The 23125-nt window shown below is 40.6% G+C and overlaps 1 protein-coding gene across 1 annotated transcript in view; it reads left to right on the top strand.

Moving 5' to 3' along the window:
- Positions 1 to 823: 823 nt before the first annotated feature.
- Positions 824 to 23125, top strand: part of BMPR2 (bone morphogenetic protein receptor type 2) — a 202963-nt gene continuing 180661 nt past the window's right edge. The window contains exons 1-2 of the mRNA XM_082688862.1: positions 824 to 1966; positions 2149 to 2226. Coding sequence (XP_082544988.1) covers positions 1948 to 1966; positions 2149 to 2226 — 97 coding nt within the window. The 5' untranslated portion in view covers positions 824 to 1947. The remainder of the gene's footprint in view (positions 1967 to 2148; positions 2227 to 23125) is intronic.

Here is a 23125-nt window from a genome sequence, read left to right as displayed (position 1 = left end):
GCGAACTCATTCCTGACTCTGGGGCAGCAGCTCCTCCCCGCAATTTTCCTTTCACGGGTCCTAAAAAGCCCCTAAGGCCCACAGCCTTTGTGAATAAAGGCCCACCTCTAAGGGGGGACCGCGCGGCAAAGACAGAGACGCAGATACATTGTATAGAATTTAAAAAAGGAGAGTTTTCTTTCTGACTTCGCACCCTTTCAAACGGCCAATACGTGTGTCAGCTAAGAAGGGGTTCGGTGGTGGGCGCTGGAGAGAAGCCGCACACCGATAAGAGCAAAAATATCAATTTAGGGTGGTCTCTCCGAGTCCGGCTTTGTCTGAGTCAGCGAGGGGAGCCCGAGGAGGCCGAGGTCTGCGGTTCTGGGAAAGGAGGGTTCTTCTGGATTCTTCGGGATCTGGAGAGGCAGGCTCCGGCCCCAAGAGACGACGACGGCAGTTCCGCCTCTCAAGGCTTCACTCCAGGAATCCCGGAGGGGACCGCGACACCTCGGTCCGAGGTTCAACCGCGGCTCCGAGGAGTTGGCCAAGGCTGGACAAAAGATGTGGCCACTCTCTCTTCAACACACACACACACACACACACACACACACACACACACACACAGATCCCGAGCGCGCACGTATGGAAGGTTCGTGCGCGTGAGGGAGAAAGGCCATTGCCGCCCGCTGTGGGTTGCCGGGGACCCCACCCTGCCCTCGGCGGCCGGGAGAGACACGCCACGCGCGGGCCGCGGAGTTGCTCTCAGAGAGCCCGGGAGCGAGGGGCGGGGTCGGGCGGGGCCGCGAGCGCGCAGGCGCAGTGCGGGCTTCCTCGCGCCGCCGCCACTGCGGCCGCCGCCGCCGCCCGCGCTGCACCACAGGCCCGAGACAGACAGGGCCGGGAAGAGCCGGAGACTGAGGAGGAGGCGGAGGCGGCGGCGGAGGCGGGGCGACTCCGGTGACCGGGAGCGCCGCAGACTGGCAGCTGCGGCGACTCCCCCCTTTGTGTCTGGTCTGCTCGGAGCCACTGGAAGTGCTTCCCGGAGGGGTGCGGGGTGTCTCGCCGCCTCGTCGCCCACCCCCCCTCCTCAGCCAGCCACCTACCTCCGCCCTCCCGCCGCCCCCCGCCCTCGGCCCGCGACGCCCGAGCTCCGCCCGGAGCCCTGAGCTGCGGGAGAACGAGGCGGCGGCGGCGGCGGCGGCAGCGGCTTCCTCGGGACGGGGGTTGTGATTCGCTCACAGGAGCCATTGACGGGAGAAGACGAGGCTTTTCTTCGTGGAATTGACCTCAGGCAAGATCGAGAGGCCGCAGTAAAAAAGAGAGAAAGAGAGAGGAGCGAAGCCGGGAGGGCTGGAAAGGGCAGCTCCCCGCACCTCCCCTCCGCCCGCCGTCTCGGGGAGCTCGGGGCCCTGCCTGCTGACCCTGCCCCTCCCCCGCTTCCTACCGCCCCTCGGCGCCCCGGCCGGGCCCTGGCAGAACCTCGCAGGATTGTTGGGCGAAGGCTCGAAGGCGCTGTGGGTTTGTCCATGGAGGCAGCCGCCTCGTTCGATCCGGTCGAGGAACGGGGTTTGTTGTTCTCGCCATCCGAGTGAAGGAAGCACCGAAGCGAAACTTAAGAAGGAATCCTGCCCTCCCGGAGCCACGGGCGATGCGACTCGTGCCGCCGGGCGCCGCCGCCGCCCGCCCGGCTTCGCCCTTCGCGGCAGTCGGGCACTTGGTCTGATCCTCAGCCCCGCCATCGAAGCTCCCGCCTGCCACCCCCCTGCGCCCCGGCTATGTTTTCTCGCAGACCTGGATATTTTTTCGACATCGTGAAACTACGAGGGAAATAACTGCGGGGCTTTCTTCCCGTCTCTCTGCTGCTCCACACGGACATGCCTTCAGTTCGGGCGGCCGCGGCACCCCGTCCTCGGCGAGTGAGCCTCCCCGGCCGCGAGGGAGAGAAATGAAGGGAATTTCTGCGGCGGAATGAAAGCTCTGCAGCTAGGTCCTCTCATCTGCCATTTGTCCTTTCAAACTGCATTGTAATACCGACGGGCCGGGCGAGTCCGACGCGAGCGAGGACCAGCCTCCCGGCCGCACCTCTCCGCCCGTGTTTACTTTCCATATATATATATATATTTTTTTTTCTTTTTTTTCCTCTGCCCTCCTGCTTCTCGGCTGGCCCAGGGATGACTTCTTCGCTGCAGCGGCCCCGGCGGGCACCTTCGCTCCTGTGGACGGTCCTGCTGGTCAGCACGGCGGCGGGTGAGTAGCCCCGCGCGGCGCGTCGGGCCGCTGGCCCTGCGCGTGGCGGGCGACGGAGCCCGCAGAGGCCGAGGCCTGCGCTCGCCCTTCGCGACGCGTCCCGCGATCGCTGTGGAGGGAGCCGCGTCCGGTACCTGCGCGCCCTTCCCGTTCCTTCGAGGGAACGGAGCCTGCCTGTTTTTGTGTAGTTTCGAATCCCTGCTCGCGTAGCCCCCTCCCCATCCCCCACGGGTGGGGGGAAAGACATATTGGGTGTGGTATCTTGACATTTTTAGCTGTGAGGTAATGCAAGGATTAAAAATAATATTTTAATCGCCAATGAACAGTGTCTATTATGAGATCTTTGGAAACAGAGCTGTAGATTTTTTTTTTTTTTAACATAAAGAAGCGGATTTGGCTTACAGTTAAAAGAACATCAACTATAGAACACACACTTTCGCCTTATTTTTAGATTTAGATCATTCTTGGGGAATCCATGTTACTTTCATTATTCCGAAATGCTACCGAATGAATTGGATGAATGTCGAGGAAGCCAGAACTTTGACATTCTCACTACATTGTATAACACTGTTAATTGTTTTTCGTCAGTCTTCTTTTGTTCCAAAGCATTTTGGTAATTTTATTTTCATCTTTTTAACGTAAATACACTCGTATTTTATATGTTTTTGGGATTACGACTGGGCTTAAACGTATTTTCGATAACTTTATATTTCAGTCATCTGGCATCTGTTGGCTTTCTTGTCATTGGGACAACTTTGACCTCACATCAGACGGCTAGCATATTTGAGTCCTGAAAGTTCTTTGACATTTTACTAAGCTTAAATGGAAATGGTAGTCATCCTTTCCTTAGGATATTTTCTTTTTAGTTCCCAGACACCTCAGAGAAAGCCTCATTTCTGTTTACAGTTAGTTTTCAAGCAGTCTTTTGGTGATAATGCTTTTAGAAATTTTTGGGAGTGAACTGTACATATAATTCTTAAGTTTGGTGTAGGATGGCCAAATTGATTATGCATTTAGAGATGAACAAGGGACAATATAACAGCTTTTAAATTTTTACAAGTGTGTACTTTTCACGTTCAATAAATTTCTTATTGCTCTGCTGGACACAGAGGTTGCTTGCTTATTTCCATTTTAAAAGTATGCATTGGGAAAATTCTGAGAGAAAATTTAAAGTTTCCTTTAGTGCCTTTGATATTGGTTCATTGTCTATTATATTTATGATAAATCTGTGTAGTTATAGTAAAAGAATTCGAACTTCTGAATTGAATGTATTTTGAAACTGACATTTTAATATTCTTCAAACATCACAATTCCTTTCGGGATAAAAATGAACAATTTTTTTCTTGGTTTCTTTATTTTGTGTTAGCTATTGAAATTCTCTAGCTGTAAGTCTTGTGATTACTGTAAAATATGAAGAGAGTAAAAGGCTTTAGGTTTAAGCAGTCATTCTGTGATCAGAAATGTCAGAACATAGACTTTGCGTGTTCTTTGTTATTCTTAACCTTTTGAGAATGTAGGTTCTCATTTATAGTTACAGGCTTTTCATTTTGTGATCAGAACTGATAACAGTAAGGGAAAGAACATTGATTTAAAAATACGTTTAATTTGTATTTGGTAAATAAAATAGAATAATGTCCATTAAAATGGAGGGATTGAAAGAATCACTACTTAAAGTGGTATTGGTCTTTTTTTTTTCTCTAATATTGCATAGTACTGGCTGCCAAAATTTGAGAAGCTGGATTTCACAGTAATAATAGTAATAATAATAGCTGGTGTTTATTTTTATTTATTTATTAAACAGAGAACGAGAGCAAGAGTGAGAGAGAGAATGCATGCACAAGCAGGGGGAGCGGCTCCTCATTGAGCAGAGAGGGAGAAGCAACTGTTCTAATAGCTTTACATGTAGTTTCTCATTTGATCCTCATGACAGTTCTACACTCCAGGTCTAATTATGTTCCTTTTACAGAGAGGACAAGTGAAGTACAGAGAATTTAAATAACTCACCACAAAGTATATTTTGGAGCCAGGATTATAGCCTGTACCCTTACCTATCACATTAATGATAACAACAGCTTACTCTAATTGGGAACGTAAGCTAGAGTAGTGCCTTCACTAGATTAGCCTCTGAAAGGAAGTAGGGATGCTTGATAGGATTGTCATTCAGCACTGGTTATGCAGATGTCATGGTTCTAAATGTGTTATACCTTTCCTGATACTACAGTGGCTAGTATAGTTTTGTTAGGTGCAAGGTGACTAGAGAGAGCCTGTGTGGACTTGGGATACATAGATGTAGTGATGTAACCAGACAGGTGCAGATAGTGTTGCTGATAGGAAAAAAAGTACTAGAAGACTGGCTGATATCACATCCTCTTTGGGGGCATGGATAAATCCTTTATTACATTTGAATCCCTCTTTCCCGCTTACTGTATCTGGTTCTTGGATTCCTTAATTCTAAGACTTTTATATGCAAAAAATTAGAGTTTATAGAAAAATATGTGCTTGTTTGGTTTATAAATGAATTCTTAATTTTAATAAAAGGATATAATACAATGCAATATTTACTATAGATTCAGTTTCTGTTAAAATTTCTTTTTTGGAAAAAAAGTTGTCCCTCTTTATTTAGGTTGTAATGGCTACAGATAACATATGTAACCCTATAACCCACCCTACTCTGTGCAGGCCCTTGAGCAGGGTCAGCTTCCCTTTCCTCCAGTCTTCTTTTCCACCTCATTCTTGTCCTTCTTGCCATCCTTGGGTTGCCCAGGAGGCCAGGGAGCCCATGACATTTCAAATGGCCTTTTTCTTGGGATTCACTCCTGGAAGGTTCTCCAGGACATCTGAAGGAACTCAGGATTCTGCATCACATCATAATTCTTCTTCTCCATGGCTGGCTTGCATGTGTCTAATGGCTGGACTGACATCATTGTTAGTTGAATCTTCCTGCATTTGAAATAATTCAGTTGATTTCTTTCTTCTTTTTTAAAGTAAACTCTTGGGCTTGAACTCACAACCTGGAGGTCAAGAGTTGCATGCTCTACTGATTGAGCCAGCCTGTGTGCCTCCCTTGATTAAAATTTCAGTTTTACATCTCTTTAGGAATACACACATTGTCTAAAAGAAGATTCATCTATTTAGTTAGGGTTCTTGAGCACTGAAATCAATAAATATTGTTAGGGAATTGGAAATTAGTAATCTTTATTTTTATATTTCTTAATATGTGGACACTGCAACAGGGCCACTTATGTGTTTTTTTCCCCCTAAGATTTTTATTTATTTATTTAACAAGGAGTGAGAGCAAGAGTGAGAGAGAGAATGCACGCACAAGCAGGAGGAGTCCGATGGAGGGCTCCATCCCAGGAGCCTGGGATCATGATGCTTAATTGACTGATACACTTCCTCCACCCTCATGACCCCCCCACCTTTTAAAAAGGATTTTATTTATTTGAGAGAGAGCATGAGCAGAGGGAACAGACGGAGAGGGAGAGGAGTCTTAAGTAGACTTTGTGCTGAATGCAGAGCCAGATGCAGGGCTGGATCTCATGACCATGTGATCACAGCCTAAGCCCAAACCAGTCAGACACTCAATAGACTGCACCACCCAGGTGCCCTATCACCTGTGGTTTTTGATAAAATTCGTATCTCTGTCACTATAATCTAGATGTACTGAAAGGATCTCACTGGGACCTATACTATTTTAAGTTTTAAAAAAATATAGGTCCCAGAGAGATCCTGAAAGATTCTCCCTTAGGCAAGTTTGAGGACCCTGATTTATATAGTCAGTCTTAATTGTTTGGATTTTCAAAATATTGTGATTCAGTCAACTTTTGCTGCATAATAGCTGGTAACCACAAAATAATAGTGACATACAACAAGAAGTGTTTATTCTGCTTCATTTGTCTCATTCTTGGGCCGAAGCTAGAGGGACGGGTAACTCCTCTCTGGGGAAAGCTTGTCTTATAGCAATGGCAGAAGTACCAGGAGACAAGCTCAGTCCTACCAGGCATTTTCAGATTCTTGTTCCTCTGACATCCCATTTTACCAAGACCAAAGGCAATAAGTAGTGAAGTACATTCTGGCTGTAATGAGGCCATGGTAATGTATGGACATGTGATCCTGTTGCTAGGAAATGAAGAATTGGGATCTTCAGTCTACCACATATGATCGGGAAGATGATCCTGGTGAGGAGTTTCTCTTACCATTTGAACAGGGCCAAACTCTTTTTTTTTTTAAAGATTTTATTTATTTATTTGACACAGAGAGAGAGATCACAAGTAGGCAGAGAGGCAGGCAGAGAGAGAGGAAGGGAAGCAGGCTCCCTGCTGAGCAGAGAGCCTGATTCGGGGCTCGATCCCAGGACCCTGGGATCATGACCTGAGCCGAAGGCAGAGGCTTTAACCCACTGAGCCACTCAGGCACCCCCGATGGGTAAATTCTAACCATAAAAGATACAGGATGAAGTCAGTATAAATTAGTTAATTTTATAAGTGGCCATACCAACTATTTTATTTGTTTATAAATGGCCATACCAACTATTTTGGCACTTATTGTCTTGCTTTTGAATATCAGTTATGTGTATTTGCTTTGTCCTCCTAACTGATAATTGCTTCTTGAGGACAGAGTTCATATCTTTTTTTTTTTTTTTAAGATTTTATTTATTCATGAGAGAGAGCATGTGCTCAAGAGAACACAAGCAGGGGGAGGTGCCGAGGGAGAAGCGGACTCCCCGCTGGGCAGGGAGCCCAGCTGCTGGACTTGATCCCAGGACCCTGGGATCATGACCTGAGTCAAAGGCAGATGCTTAATTGACTGAGTCACCCAGGTGCCCCAGAGTTCATATCTTAAACTGTTTTGTAATCTATCATATTGCATGCAGATAGAAGATGTTTAAGAAATACTAAATTAGTGAATAATAGAAAGGAATTATAGCCAGGAAATATTCTAAGATTGTGTACTTACCCAAATGATCTATTAGTAATTTATTCTTTGTTCCCATTCCTTCAACTATAAAATGGTTTAAATGGTGTAGTAAGGAGACTCCTGTCTTGAATTAATGAGACCTGAACTCTCTGAAACAGATGACTCAACATAGTTTTCTCAGTTATAGTATTATGGGATTGGACTAGATAATGTTTGAAATGCAGATTCTTGGGAACTGCCTACTTAATCTGAATTATCTGGACAGTGAGTTTGGGAATTTACATTTTATTTTAAGATTTATTTTTATTTATTTTAGAGACAGCATGTGCACAAGCAGGGATGGGGCAGAGGGAGAGGGATAGAATCTCAAGCAGACTCCCTGCTGAGCAGGGAGCCTGATGTGGGGATCCATTCCAGGACTCTGGGATCATGACCTGAGCCGAAGGCCGATGCTTAACTGACTAGGCATCCTGAGAATTTTTTATGAAATATTTATAAAAGAAATAGTGCTAAACTAAATTAGACAAGGTAACATTGATTTGGTTTTAGTTACAAATTAATATCCCATGGACCATTCCAGGTGGATAAATTGCATATATTAGATTTCTATCTACCAAAGGAGAATTATATTCTGATTTGGTTGATATCTGCTAGAAAAAAACTAAATACGAAATCGTGAATTTTGGCTATCTTGCATAGTACTTACACATGTGGAAGAGACTCCCATATTACCAAACTATTTCCTCCTTTTAGTTAAATCGTCTCGTCTTTGAATCATTTTTAGAAGCAATGAAGATGACTTTATTTTTATTTTTTTGGAAAGATTCTATCTATTCATTTGACAGGAACGGCAAGAGAGGGAACGCAAGCAGGGGGAATAGGAGGGAGAGAAACAGGACCCCTGCTGAGCAGGGAGCCCCATGCAGGGCTTGATCCCAGGACCCCAGGACCATGAACTGAACTGAAGGCAAAAGCCCAATGACCGAGCCATCCGGGCACCCCTGAGAATGACTTTAGTAGAATTTTGGATGCAATAGACTTGATTTTGTTTTTGTTTTTTTAAACACTTTTAAATCTGTGGGATGGGTATGACAACTAAGACTGCTAGATTACAAGAATACATATATAATTTATGTATAGTCTGTGTGAAATAAGGTTAGAAATAAGCCTGTGGGTAAATGACATGAACATTTTTTTTATTTAAAAGAATTTTTTAGGGGTGCCTGGCTGGCTCAGTCATTAAGCATCTATCTTTGGCTCAGGTCATGATCCCAGGGTTCTGAGATTGAGCCCCGCATCAGCCAGCCTCCCTGCTCAGTGGGAAGCGTGCTTCTCTCCCACTCCCCCACTTGTGTTCCTTCTCTCACTGTGTCTCTCTATCAAATAAATAAATAAAATCTTTGAAAAAAAATATATATTTTTAAAGATTTTATTTATTTATCAGAGAGGGAGAGAGCGAACACAGGCAGACAGAATGACAGGCAGAGGCAGAGGGAGAAGCAGGCTCCCCGCCGAGCAAGGAGCCTGATGTGGGACTTGATCCCAGGACGCTGGGATCATGACCTGAGCCGAAGGCAGCTGCTTAACCAACTGAGCCACCCAGGCGTCCCTGAAAAAATTTTTTTAAAGATTATATTTTTAAGTACTCTCTTCACCCATTTAAAGTATTCTCTATACCACCTGGAGAGTCACATGCTCTACCGACTGAGCCAGCCAGGTGCCCCTGACGTGAACATTTTAGAATACATTGCTTTATCAGAACTGTTAGCACACAGCATTTATTTCTTACTGTTAATTGCACTTTATACGGTAAGTGTTGGACCAGACCCAGTTTCTTTTCCAGTATGCACTCGTGGGAGCTGCGACAAGGGTAGGGGGCATTAATAGGATAGATAATATATGGACGGTGAACTAAAATGCCCAGTCAAAAATATTTATTAGTGTTTCCTTTGTGTGAGGTTCTTTTTAAAATGTTTGTGGATACAACGAAAAACAAGGGGCACCTCTCCTCCCCCAAACATCTCATGCCATAGCCTATATTACTTTCTGAGAGGGAGTTAGAGTTCATGCTATTTGAAGGAAGGGTAGGTATTTTGCAAATTTTATTAGCATTGTATTATTTCTTTTCTGCCTGTTTCTTAGGATCAGAAATTCGTGAAGGTATTCTGCAACACAGGAAAAGAGACTTTGTTCCTGTGTGTCTTCTAGCAGATCGCCACCCTCCTTTTATTTCTGTCTTCCTGCCAGCTTTTTTTGAAAGAGTAGAGAACACTTCTGGACTTATGTATCCTCACTCCTTACTTGTCTCATGATGTATATTAGATCATCAGTGACTTCCTAATTGCTTTGTCCAGTGACTTAAGAAAAAAAATTATTTATTTGAGAGAGAGAGAGAGAGAGACAGCATGAACAGAGGGGAGGAGCAGAGGGAGAAGGAGAAGCAGACTAACCGCTGGACAGGGCCCAACACGGAGCTTGATTCCAGGACCCTGAGATTACAACCTGAGCCAAAGGCAGACACTAAACTGACTGAGCCACCCAGTCGCCCCTCCAGTGATTTTTCAGTCTTGTTCTTTTTGACTTTTCTACTTAATTTGAGAATTTTGGTCACCCTTTCCTTGAAACTCTTCCTGTCTGACTTTACTGTCATTGCATTTCTCTGGTTATACATCTTCTCCATCCTCACTTCTCCGTAAATGTTCTATTTTCTTCTATTTTAAAAATCTCCCTTAGATTTTTACTCCTCTCCCTTGTTGATTTTCTTGTATTGTTACTCCTCTCCCAAACTTTAATTAGTCTGGAAATGATTGATGATTACTAACTCAAACAGGTGAAGCTAGAAAGATTTGAGTTCCTTCCTAGTGGTACCATCAGCTGTTTATTTTGGGAATATCACTTCATTTGGTTCCAGTATCCTCGTTATAAAGTGAAGCGGTTGGCCTACATGATACTTACCCCATTTCTAGCACTTTTGCTTATGGTATGAGAAAAGCAGTGTATTCTTAGTTACTAGTAAGTGTATAACACTTTGAATAATATATTTGGTTCTTATTGAGTATATATGTAGCACTTTGAATTTAGCTTAGTTTAGGGAAAACTGTGGGGCATTCTGCAATTGGTTAAAGCACTACTTTGAAAGAAATGTAATTTAATTTTTTGCAAATACATTTTGTGTGTTGATTATGTTAAGACCACAAAAGTGTTCTAGAGAAAGGCATTGTATGGATATTCTGTAATGAAAATATAAAGATAATCTATAACTAAATAGAAAATGTGCTTTTAAAATAGTTGGAATCCTAGAATTTTAGAGTTGGAAAGGACCTTGAGTAGACTTTAAATAGTTTTTAGTTAAGACAAAAGACAATCTTGTCTTTTAATTGAACTTTTTATTTTAATTCTAGTTTGTTAATATAATACAGTGTTATGCTAGTTTCAGGTGTACAGTATAGTGACTTGACAGTTCTATATATTATTCAGTGCTCATCAAGATAAGTGTACTATTAATCTCCTTCACCTAGTTCACCCATCTCCCACCCACCTCCCCTCTGATAATCATCTGTTTGTTCTTTGTAGTTAAGAGTCTGTTTTTGGGTTTATCTTTTCTTTCTTATTTTTCTTTTTTTGTTTGTTTTGTTTCTTAAATTCCACATATGAGTGAAATCATATGGTATTGTCTTTCTCTGACTGACTTCATTGAGTATTATACTCTATAAATCCATCCCTGTTGTTGCAGATGGCAAGATTTCATTCATAGACACACACACACACACACACACACTCACACTCACACAAACACATCTACATACCGCATCTTTTATAGCCATTTATCTATGGATGGACATTTGGGCTGTGTCCATATCTTCACTATTGTAAATAATGCTGCAGTAAACATAAGGGTATGTATATTTTTTTGAATTAGGGTTTTTGCATTCTTTGGGTAAATATCTGGTAGTGGGATTACTAGATCATATGGTAATCCCATTTTTAATTTCTTAAAAATATTTATTTATTTATTTTAGAGAGAAGGCACATGCCTGAGAAAGTGTGTGGTGGGATGGGGATTGGGTGTCGGGGGGAGCAGAAGAAAAGGGAGAGAAACTTTAGCAGACTCTGCACTGAGTGAGTGGGGAGCCCAATGTGGGGCTCCATCTTATGATCTTGAGATCACAACCTGAGCCTAAACCAAGAGTCTGAGGCTTAACCAACTGCGCCACCCAGGTGTCCCTATTTTTTAAAAATATTTTATTTATTTATTTGTCATCGAGCATAAGCAGGCAGAGTGGCAGGCAGAGGCAGAGGGAAAAGCAGGTTCCCCTCTGAGCAAGGAGACTGATGCAGGACTCTATCCCAGGACTCTGGAATCTTGACCTAGTCTGAAGGCAGCTGCAGAATGGACTGAGCCACCCAGGCATCCCAGGTGCCCCTGTTCTTAATTTTTTGAGGACCCTCCATACTGTTTTTCACACTGTCTGTACCAGTTTGCATTCCTGCCAGTAGCGCAAGAGGGTTCCTTTTTCTCCACATCCTTGGCAGTTCTGGTTTCTTGTGTTTTTGATTTTAGCCATTCTGACAGGTGTGTGTTGGTATCTCATTGTGGTTTGATTTGCATTTTCCTGAGGATGAGTGATATTGAGCATCTTCTCATGTGTCTGTTGGTCATCTGTATGTCTTTGGAGAATGTTAATGTCTTCTGCCCATTTTTAGTTGGATTATTTGGAGTTTTTTGGTGTTGAGTTGTATAAGCTCTTTCTTTTTTTAAAAAAAGATTTTATTTTATTTGAAAGAGCCATCTAGGTGTCCCTGTATAAGCTCTCATATATTTTGGATACTAACCTTTTATTGGGTATATCATTTGTAAATATCTTCTCCCATTCAATAGGCTTTTAGTTTTGTTGTTTCCTTTGCTGTTCAGAAACTTTTTATTTTGTTGAAGTCCCAGTAGTTTATTTTTGCTTTTGTTTTCCTTGCCTCAGGAGACGTATCTAGAAAAATGGTTCTATGAATGATGTCAGAGAAGTTACCCCGTGTTCTCTTGAAGAGTTTTTATGGTTTCAGGTCTCACATTTATGTCTTTAATCCATTTGGAGTTTATTTTTTGTGAATGGTGTAAGAAATTGTTTTAATTTTGGGACGCCTGGGAGGCCCAGTCGTTTTTGAATTTACTTTTATAGAGATATAGTTGATATGTAACACTGTGTAAGTTTAAGGTATACAGCATATTGAATTGATACATTCCTATATTGCAATATGATTACCCCCATAGTGTTAGCTAACACCTCTGTTACATCATGTAATTATCATTATTGTGTGTGTGGTGGGAACAATTAAAATCTAATCTCTTAGCAACTTTGAAATTTATAATACCGTATTGTATATAATTACTGTGCGTTATATACAGGATTTGTTCATCTAGTGGTTGCAAGTTTGTACTCTTAAACAACAGTTGTCTATTTTTAAATTTTTAATTGTTTTGTCTTTTTATTGTTGGATAATAGGAGTTCTTTATATATTATGAATATTAAAACTCTATCAAATGATTTCCAAATGTTATGGGCTGAATGTTTAGGTCCCCTCAAATTTCATGTTGAGAGACGCCTGGGTGGCTCAGTTGGTTAAGCGGCTGCCTTCGGCTCAGGTCATGATCCCAGCGTCCTGTGATCAAGTCCCACATTGGGCTTTTTGCTCAGCGGGGAGCCTACTTCTCCCTCTGCCTCTGCTGCCACTCTGCCTGCCTGTGCGCTCTCTCTCTCTCTCTCTCTGGCAAATAAATAAATAAAATCTTAAAAAAAAAATTCATGTTGAAATCATAGCCTCCAAGGTGATGGTATTAGAAGGTGAGGCCTTTGGGAGTTGATTAGGTAATGAAAGTGAAGCTCTCATTAATGGGATTCGTACTCTTCATGAAAGAGACCCCAGAGAAATCCCTTCCTCTTACCACTTTGTGAGGGTACAACGAAGAGATGGCCATCTAGGAAATGGATTCTCACCAGTTACAGAATCTACTGGCACCATGATTTTAGACTTCCCGGACTTCAGAGCAGTAAGAAATAAATGTTTATTGTTTAAAAGACACCCAGTCTCTGTTGTATTCTTAGGGCACCATTGTTTTCTCCTATTCTCTAGGTTCCTTTCTTTTTTCTTTTCTTAAATTGTCTTTTTTTTTTTTTAAAGATTTTATTTATTTATTTGACAGATAGAGATCACAAGTAGACAGAGAGGCAGACAGAGAGAGAGGGGGAAGCAGACTCCTTGCTGAGCAGAGAGCCCAATGCGGGACTCCATCCCAGGACCCTGAGATCATGACCGGAGCTGAAGGTAGCAGCTTAACCCACTGAGCCACCCAGTCACCCCTATAATAAACATTTTCATTAAAGATTCAAAGCTTCAGTTTTGGAAAGGAGCACCAGTTAGATCAAGAATGATGATGACATATTTAGTTGAGGATAAGTTTTTAATGTTTACATCTGACATCTGTTGTTAGTGATTAGAATCCCTAAGGGCCAGTCTAGTGTGAAGAGTAACCTTTAAATTTAGTTACAACTCAAAGGGCCATATTGTGGTGACATGAAAGGCAAGATTAAAAACAGTCAAATGATAACGAGATGAACATTATTCATGTTACTTACTGAAACAAGTTTTTTTGTTTGAGAGAGAACTTTTCTGGGATATTTATTTTTCTTTTGGCTAAACCATGTGTTAGCTTGATGAAATGCTATTAAGAATGTTAATCTAAAAATTTTGTTTAGCTTTTAGCACCAACTGTTATCCAGCTCTTCTGTAGGAATCATTGTTTTGTCCATTTTATTAGGTTTATGAGAAATTCAGTTTTACTGATCCTTGCTGCTAAGTCCCTCTGCTGAGAGCAAAACAGTAGTCTTAGATTTATACTAAACTCAAATTTGTACACTAAGCAGCTAATAGGTTTTATATTAATGAAATGGTATAGATTAATGGAAATAGGTTAAATTCGTTATCTGAAAATAGATTAAATTCTAGTTATTTGCAGTTAAGAACTAGTGTGTTGAGGCATGGTTTTTGGAAGCCTATCTCTTAGATAGCTAGGCTAGATTGTTCTAAAACTGCAGGGGTTATTTTTTGCTCATACTGTATGTTCATTGAAGAATTGCAGGGGTATTCTCATCATTCAGGAATCTGGGTTAATGGATTGCCACCATCTTGAAAGTTAAAATAAAGGTAAAATAAAGTATAAAAAGATCTTTCATGGCAGTTACATACTTTGTCACATCACTTCCACTTAAAACCCACTATTTAGTCTCTCCTAACCTCTAGGAACTGTGATTTTTCTAAGTATCTAGAAAAGGAATTTGGGGAACAGGACTGATGATGACTGTGGGAAATAATAAGATAAACTTTTTTTGGCTTTGCTTTATATTTTAGATGTATTTTGGTTTTCAGATTTTGACCTTATTTCTTTTAAAAGTCTTTCTGTTACTTATTTATTTAATTAATTTTTAAAGATTTTATTTATTTATTTGACAGAGATCACAAGTAGGCAGAGAGGCAGGCAGAGAGGGAGGGGGAAGCAGTCTCCCCACTGAGCAGAGAGCCAGATTCAGAACTTGATCCCAGGACTCTGAGACCATGACCTGAGCCGAAGGCAGAGGCTTAACCCACTGAGCCACCCTGGTGTCCCACTTTCTGTTTTTTAGAATCCCGAAGTTGTGATAGAAGATTATTGTAAAAATGATTTTATATGATAATGAAGTAGAGAAAATAAAAATATCCATTCCTTCTTTTCTCTAATTCTGTTCCCTGGATACAACAGGTATTAATAGTTTGGTTGATAATATTTCATACTTTTTTGTATGCACTGTAAATAAGTACCTGTGTAATTAGAGTTTGTTTTTTAAGTAGTTAGAATTATATATATCATGTACAAGTTTTTGTTATTAATCATGTAGGATAGTTCTAGAAGCAAGATCATTTGATCAGAGTTTGCACATTAAAAATTTTGGTATGAACTTCTAATTTCCCCCCCAAAAGATTGTAGCACTTTCCATTTCCACCACTACTATATCAGAATTTTCATTTCCTTTCTTCCTTTTTTTAAAAGATATTTTCTTTTTTTAAGATTTTATCTTTAAGTAACCTCTGCACCCAGCGTGGGTCTCGAACCATAATGCTCTACCAGTTGAACCAGCCAGGTGCCTCCAAAATTTTTCCTTTCTTTCTTTTTTTTAAAGATTTTATTTATTTATTTGACAGACAGATATCACAAGTAGGCAGAGAGACAGGCAGAGACAGAGAGAGGGGGAAGCAGGCTGCCCGCTGAGCAGAGAGCCCAATGTGGGGTTTGATCCCGGGACCCTGGGATCATGACCTGAGCCGAAGGCAGAGGCTTTAACCCGCTGAGCCACCCAGGCACCCCAAATTTTTATTTTCTTATTCCTCTTTCAAATGCTATATAATAGCTTTAAAGTTTTTATCAAAACAAAAACATTGTATTGTGTTTCAGTTTGCAGTGCTTTAATTTTTCAGGAAGCTGAGCTGCTTTTCATGGTTATTGGCTAGTTATATTTTTCTGAATTACCTGTTTATGTATCAGATTAATTTTTTAATGGTTTGTTTTTCTTATGTATTTGAAGATGTTATTTATATATATGATTTTATATTACTAGAATTGTTTCTTTTTTCCTGTATAATATCTGGATTTTATGTTATCTTAGAAAAGCTTTTACCATATTCACAATTAACAAAAATTCTTCTAGTAGGTAGGTCTTTAGGGTTTCTTTTCCCCCCTGTGTTTAGCAATTTAGTCTACCTGGAACTATTCTTGGTGTTGTACATATATTAACTCATAAGAATGGTATGAGGTAGATAATGTTATTGTCTTCATTTGCAGATGAGGACTTTTAGACCCAGAGAAATTAAGAAACTTGCTTAAGGTAGGATAGCTAATAGAGCTAGAATGTAGACATAGCCTATGCTCTTAATGGTTGTGCTCTATTACTTAGTATATAGCCAAATTGTCTTTTAATCACCGAATTCCATCTGAATTCACTGAATTGTCTTTTTTAAGAGATCCACTTAGGGGTGCCTGGGTGGCTCAGTTGTTAATCTTCTGCCTTTGGCTCAGGTCATGATCCCAGGGTTCTGGGTTTAAGCCCCAGATTGGGCTCCCTGCTCAGCAGGAAGCCTGCTTCTCCCTCTCCCACTCCCCCCTGCTTGTGTTCTCTTTCATACTGTCTTTCTGTCAAATAAATAAAGTTTTTCAAAAAGATCTATTTATTTATTTTAGGGACTGAGAGAGAGCCTGCCTATGCATGTGTGCATGTGAGTGGGGGGAGGGGCAGAGGGAGAGAATCTTCAAACAGACTCCCTGCTGAGTGTGGAGACATACATGGGGCTTGATCTCACCACCCTTGGGATCATCACCTGAACTGAAACCAAGAGTTGGATGCTTAGCTGACTGAGTCACCCAGGCACCCCTCACTGAATTATCTTTCAATGACCAAATTGTCTTTGAATTACTGAATTTCACTGAAAAGCATCATTTGGGACAGTTAATTTGAAATACATACAGTATACTTCTGCTAAATAGATTTTTTGCTTGTAATGGTAAATAGACGATTAATATCAATTGCTTAAAATGCCTGAGCATGGGAACCCAGACATTTTTTAAGAGCTCAGAGCCTTACCTATTATTTTAATTTAAAAATTTCTAAGAGTCTTGGTTGTTTGGTTTCTTCTAGCTTATAAAAACTGGAGTATCAAATAGATAGATGACTAATATGAATGGCTTAAAATGCTTGAGCATGTAGATTCATTTAATGTATGTAGAACAGCTTTGAGTTAGAACCTATTCTCTGCATGGGACACCTGGGTGGCTCAGTCTGTTGTGTCTGCCTTCGGTTTAGGTCATGGTCCCAGGGTCCTGGGATCAACTCCCACGCTGGGCTCCTTGCTCAGCAGGAGGCCTGCTTCTCCCTTTGCCTCTGTCTGCTGCTCCTCCTCCCCTGCTTGTACTCTCTCTCTCTGAAAAATAAATGAAATCTTAAAAAACAAAACAAAACACCTGTTCTCTGCAATTGGTGTATGGAAATACATAGCATTGTCTGGAATGCTTTTGTCATCCTAGTTGTCCATTATAGTGGTCATGTTTCACAGGGTGTGTACAGAGGTAGGAAAGAATAGTGGTAGCAAAAGGTAAAGGAGCAGAATTGGGGGAAATCTCAGGGAGGAGGGAGTAAAAGCTTACTTTTACTTAAGTAAAAATTTATTTTATTTCCTCTTCTACTATCTCTTGTTCTCCATGCAAACTGTCTCAGCTTGGTCTGGCTTTGTTACCTTTGCCTTTCTTTGATCTTTGTACTGGTGTGGGCTTCAAAGAAGCATATCATTCTTTGATTGTGTAATCTCCTGTAGGGTTTGCGAATTCATTTTTTATTTTTATTATTTATTTATTATTTTAAAAAAAGATTTTATTGATTTATTTGAAAGAGATCACAAGTAGGCAGAGAGGCAGGCAGAGAGATGGGGGAGACGGGCTCCCCGCCGAGCAAAGAGCCCAATGTGGGGCTTGATCCCAGGACCCTGGGGTCATGACCCAAGCCGAAGGCAGAGGCTTTAACCCAGTAAGCCACCCAGGCACCCGTGAATTCAGTTTTTAAACAGTAGCTTTGATATTGTAAAGTTTGGGAGCTATTACTTAAAGCAAAGAATTATATTTGAAAAGAGAACTTTGAATAATCAATAAATGATAATATCACCGGTAGGTTAATACGTTAGGAGTACTAAAATTACTGTAGGTTGCACTTATCATACTGTTGCTTAGGTGAGCTGATTCCTGAAATCTTTTGAGCCCATTTTATTTAGGTCACTAATTAGAAAATATGTTGTTTGAAAGGTGCATCTAGTTAAGGTGTTTGGAGAGAGATTCCTGTGAGATTCAACTGAGTGTGGCCTCAGTAATTATCTTGAGAATTGTGTTGGAGAAGCAGAGAATTTCTGTAGCTAATGAATTATTATTTAAAGGTACCTGTTGTATAAAAGATTGTCCAAAAAATATGTTACATCAGTAAAGTAATACTTAAATACAGAGAACTGTATTAGATGCTACTGAGAATAACAGAAAGAGAAATAGCTCTTGTTTAGTAATTATTGTTCTTAATAACAACAGTTGTTGTTTAAGAACTAAGATCTCTCTTTATGAATATCTACAGTGTGTCCAATGCAGAGTTTTTACAGATATTTTTCTCTAATCAAAATAGCTGCAGGGCACCTGACTGGCTAAGTCCATTGAGTGTCTTGCCTTCGGCTCAGGTCATGATCTTGGGGTCCTGAGATTTAGTCCTGCATTGGGCTCTCTGCTCAGTGGGGAGTCTGCTTCTCCCTCTCTACCCCACCCCCATGCTCACTCACTCACTCTCTCTCTCAAATAAATACATCTAAAAAAAAAGTTTAAAAAATAGCTGAAAGGTAGGTATCTTTCCTATTTTAAAATCAGGGAAACAAAAAAAAATTCAGGGAAACAGACTAACAGAGGTTAAGTCATTATATAGTATATGGTATATACTTATAATTTATAGATTACTTATTGAATTATTTGGTGCCTCTTTTGACAGGCATTATGCTAAGTTTATTTCATATGATTCTGATATCAGCTTTGTGATATAGGTATTAATTTTTCATAGATAAGGAAACTGAGGTGCACAGAATTTAAATAAATCACCTAAAACCATACATATAGAATGTGGCAGAACTGGAAATCAGGCCAAGGACTTGGTTTCTGAAAGTGTTTGCTCTTAGCCATATTTCCTCTCAAGATGTTTTTATGCTGTAAAAGAAAATCAGGTACATTGAGGTGCCTTTTAACTTTGAAATTCCATAAATTGTTCCCCATAAAGTAATAAAGTTAGGAAAAAATCAACATCTTCACTCAGTTGTATAAGAATATTTGATTTATTAGCAGAGAGACTACTACTGTTTGATTTGTTAATTCTGTTTCTGAGTTAACATGTATTCACTGAATATGTATATCTTAACTGTTTTAAGGCCTAGAATACTAGGAATTGTGGTCCGAATAGTTGACATACTTACTACCCTGTTATAGGACAGGAGCACACTATGGTATTTGGTCAACTGTGATTGGGTTAAAAAGTCTTAATTTGAAATAACATACACAGAATGCATACAGGCAATGATTTTTTTTTTTTTAAGATTTTTATTTATTTGTCAGAGAGCGAGCGAGCACATGCACAAGCAGTGGGAGAGGCATACAGAGGGAGAAGCAGGCTCCCTGCTGATCAAGGAGCCTGATGTGGGACTCAATCTCAGGATCCTGAGTCGAAGGTAGCCACTTAACCGACTGAGCCACCCAGCTGTCCCTAGGCAGTGATTTTTAAAAAGATGCTAATAATCTGGCCAGTGGATAAATCATTGTGACTAGACAGGAGTGTAATAGAGTTCACAATTCCTGGGATTGGGCTAAGGGAATTGTTCTAATTATGGACTATTCCCTATAAGAGCAGCCAGGTGACCAAGGCATAGTGACCAATGTGTGGTAAATATAGGTGTGAGCCAACCCTAAGCAGTGGGGACAGAGGCTGAGAGGCCTAGTAAAGTGGGCTAGATTGTACAAAAAAAGAGGAGGGGAAAATTCAGCAGCCTGAATAATCCTTTGTCATTCCTATGGCCATTGAGTTTTAGATCTGATTGACAGTCATCCACTGAGTTCCTGGTTGAGCTGGGTGGTGATGAAGGCAGAAGCTATTTGTTGTGTATTTATCAGGCTTTATTTAAGGTTGGTTCAGCTGCTGTACTCAGCTCTAAAGACTTGAGAGATCTGGCTCATGGTATCATCCTTCATGGGGAAAGAATGGTGAGGGGAGTATACTTGACTAGGAGGCCCCAATAAAGTAGCAGTCCAGAATAGAGATATGCATGTAAGAGCTCACTGATACTGTTTAGGGTTGCATTTACAGCTACATTTGTCCCACGACATTTATTCTTGACTGTTGGGAGTTTTGGGACTATCTAGTTACATCTATTTGATTTGACTACAGAATTAAATCAGATAAAAGGAAACACTGTAACTAAAAAGCAAGTAATAAAAGCAAGCAGGGGATGTCAAAAAGAGATGCAGGAAAAGAAACCCTATTTTAATTATTAGGTAATACATATATATATATACATATATATATATATTTTTTTTTAAAAAGATTTTATTTATTTATTTGACAGAGAGAGAGATCACAAGTAGGCAGAGAGAGAGGAGGGGAAGCAGGCTCCCTGCTGAGCAGAGAACTCGATGCGGGGCTTGATCCCAGGACCCTGGGATCATGACCTGAGCTGAAGGCAGAGGCTTAACCCACTGAGCCATCCAGGCGCCCCTTAGGTAATATATATATTAAGTGGTTCATCATGGATACTGTCTGCTTGAATTTTGAGGGTTTTTCAGATGTCACAACAATACATTTCCTTGATGTGAGTGCTTATAGTTTTCTTTAGCAAGAAACTTTTTAAGGATATCTTATAACTAGTATACTAAGGCTGGGAGCAAGGTCACTAAGTAACTTATTTCCTAAAAGAACACCATGTTTCAGGATTTTTAGTCCCCTGTTTAAGGATTTTTTAAATCTATAATCTCATTTAAACACATTGCAGTAATAAGAGAAAATGACTCTTTGGTTTCAGTGTTTTATGATTACATTTCTTTCTTTCTTTCTTTCTTTTTTTTTTTTTAAGATTTTATTTATTTATTTCAGAGAGAGCACAAATGGGGTGAGGGGCAGAGGGAGAACCAGGCTCTCCGCTTAGCAGGGAGCCCAATGGAGGGCTTGATCCCAGGACCCTGGGATCATGACCGGAGCCAAAGGCAGATGCTTGATCACCTGAGCCACCCAAACACCCCTATGACTACATTTCTATGGAGAAAAGTAAAGATAATTTAAATTGAAAATGCCTTTTCATATTGTCATCTTTTTTTTTTTTTTTTAAAGATTTAATTTATTTGACAGAGAGAAAGTGAGAGAGAGCGCACAAGTAGAGCGGCGGGCAGAAGGAGAGGGAGAAGCAGGCTCCTTGCTCAGCAGGGAGCCTGATCCGGGACTCGATCCCAGGACTATGGGATCATGACATGAGCCGTAGGTAGTCACTTAACCAACTGAGCCACCCAGGTGCCCCATTTTGTCATCTTTAGAGATTTTTCTTTAGGAATGTTTTTGGGGAAATTTCTCATTTTTTTCTAATTACATATAAAAAATGGGTATTAAAAAAAGGGCTGTATGCGAAGCAAATTATATGCTGTAATGCACCTAATGTTGCCACGTACGATTAATGAAGGAGACAAGGAGTCCATTTAGCCATCCCAGGGAAACAACTCATTGTAGTGCTTTTCTATAGGGAAGTAATTGAAGTAAGTGTGAAGACATAGGTTTAAGGACAAGAAGGCAAGTTTGTAACACCCATGAAATAAATTAAGATAAAACACTCACCTGCTGATTTTTAAAATATTCTTTTCTATGTCCTCTAGTATTTGAACAGTTTAATATGAAATATTGAGCACAATAGTTGGAAGACTTACATTCTGTAATCTAGCTTTTACATGTTGTATTTATGAAGATTAGGTTAAAAGAATGTCATAGTGTCTTTTTTTTTTTTTTTATAGGATTTTATTTATTTTTTAGCAGAGAGAGAGACAGCAAGAGAGGGAAATAAGCAGGAGGAATGGGAGAGGGAGAAGCAGGCTTCCTGCTGAGTGGGGATCCCATGCAGGGCTCGAGCCCAGAACCCTGGAATCATGACCTGAGCCGAAGTAGATGCTTAATGACTGAGCCACCCAGATGCCCCAAAAGAATGTCATAATGCCTTATAGCTATGAACAAGATGTTTGGATCACTGTCTCAGATGGAACTTACATACTTGTTGAGAAGACAGATCATAAATAAGTAGTAAATACATAAATATTTGTACAAGGTAATTAGAGATTATGATATATGTCACAGGGCTATATTAGAGGGTAAATTGGGAAGGCCATTTCAATAAGGGGTCAGTGAGGGCTTCCTTACAAAGTGTTTGAAGAATTAAAATGAGTATGATAGGTGAATAATTGCAGGAAGAACATTCCAGGTAGTCGAACAGAAAGTACAAAGGCTGGGAGGTGGGAAAGAGTTTGGTATTTTCTAAGATTAGAAAGGAGACTGGTGTGGCTGAAATGTAGTGAGCTAGGGAGAGAGATGCATGACTAAAGTTTAGATAGGTGGGCAGAAACCAAATTATGTGAGGCCTTTAAGGCCACAGTATAAAGATGAAGAGTTTGAATTTTATTCTGAGATAATGGGAAATGCTATTGAAAGATTTTAAGCAAGGTGATTTCTTTTTTTTTTTTTTTTGTTAATAATTTTTAAAATTTTTTATTAACATATAATGTATTAGCCCCAGGGGTACAGGTCTGTGAATCACCAGGTTTACACACTTCACAGCACTCACCATAGCACATACCGTCCCCAGTGCCCATAATCCCACCACCCTCTCCCTATCCCCCTCCCCACCGGCAACCCTCAGTTTTTTGTGAGATTAAGAGTCTCTTATGGTTTGTCTCCTTCCTGATCCCATCTTGTTTCATTTATTCTTTTCCTACCCCCCAAGTCCCCCACATTGCATCTCCACTTCCTCATATCAGGGAGATCATATGATAGTTGTCTTTCTCCGATTGATTTATTTTGCTAAGTATGATAGCCTCTAGTTCTATCCACATCGTCGCAAATGGCTAGATTTCATTTCATTTCTTTTGATGGCAAGCAGGGTAATTTCATGATCTAATTTTCATTTTTTAAAGATCATTTTCAGTTGTAGATAGAAAAGGATAAGAGAGGAGCTATAGGGGAAACAGGAAACAGGTTAGGCAATTGTAGTCAAGAAGGACAAGGGTGGTGACAGGTTGGATTTTGCCCTCTGGTATTGTCAAGTAACACGGTTTTATCATTACAGAACTGCTTATATAATATATATATTTTTAAAT

Source organism: Mustela nivalis (assembly GCF_964662115.1).
Source record: "Mustela nivalis genome assembly, chromosome: 11".
Lineage (NCBI taxonomy): Eukaryota > Metazoa > Chordata > Mammalia > Carnivora > Mustelidae > Mustela > Mustela nivalis.
This window is presented reverse-complemented; position numbering and strand designations above follow the sequence as displayed.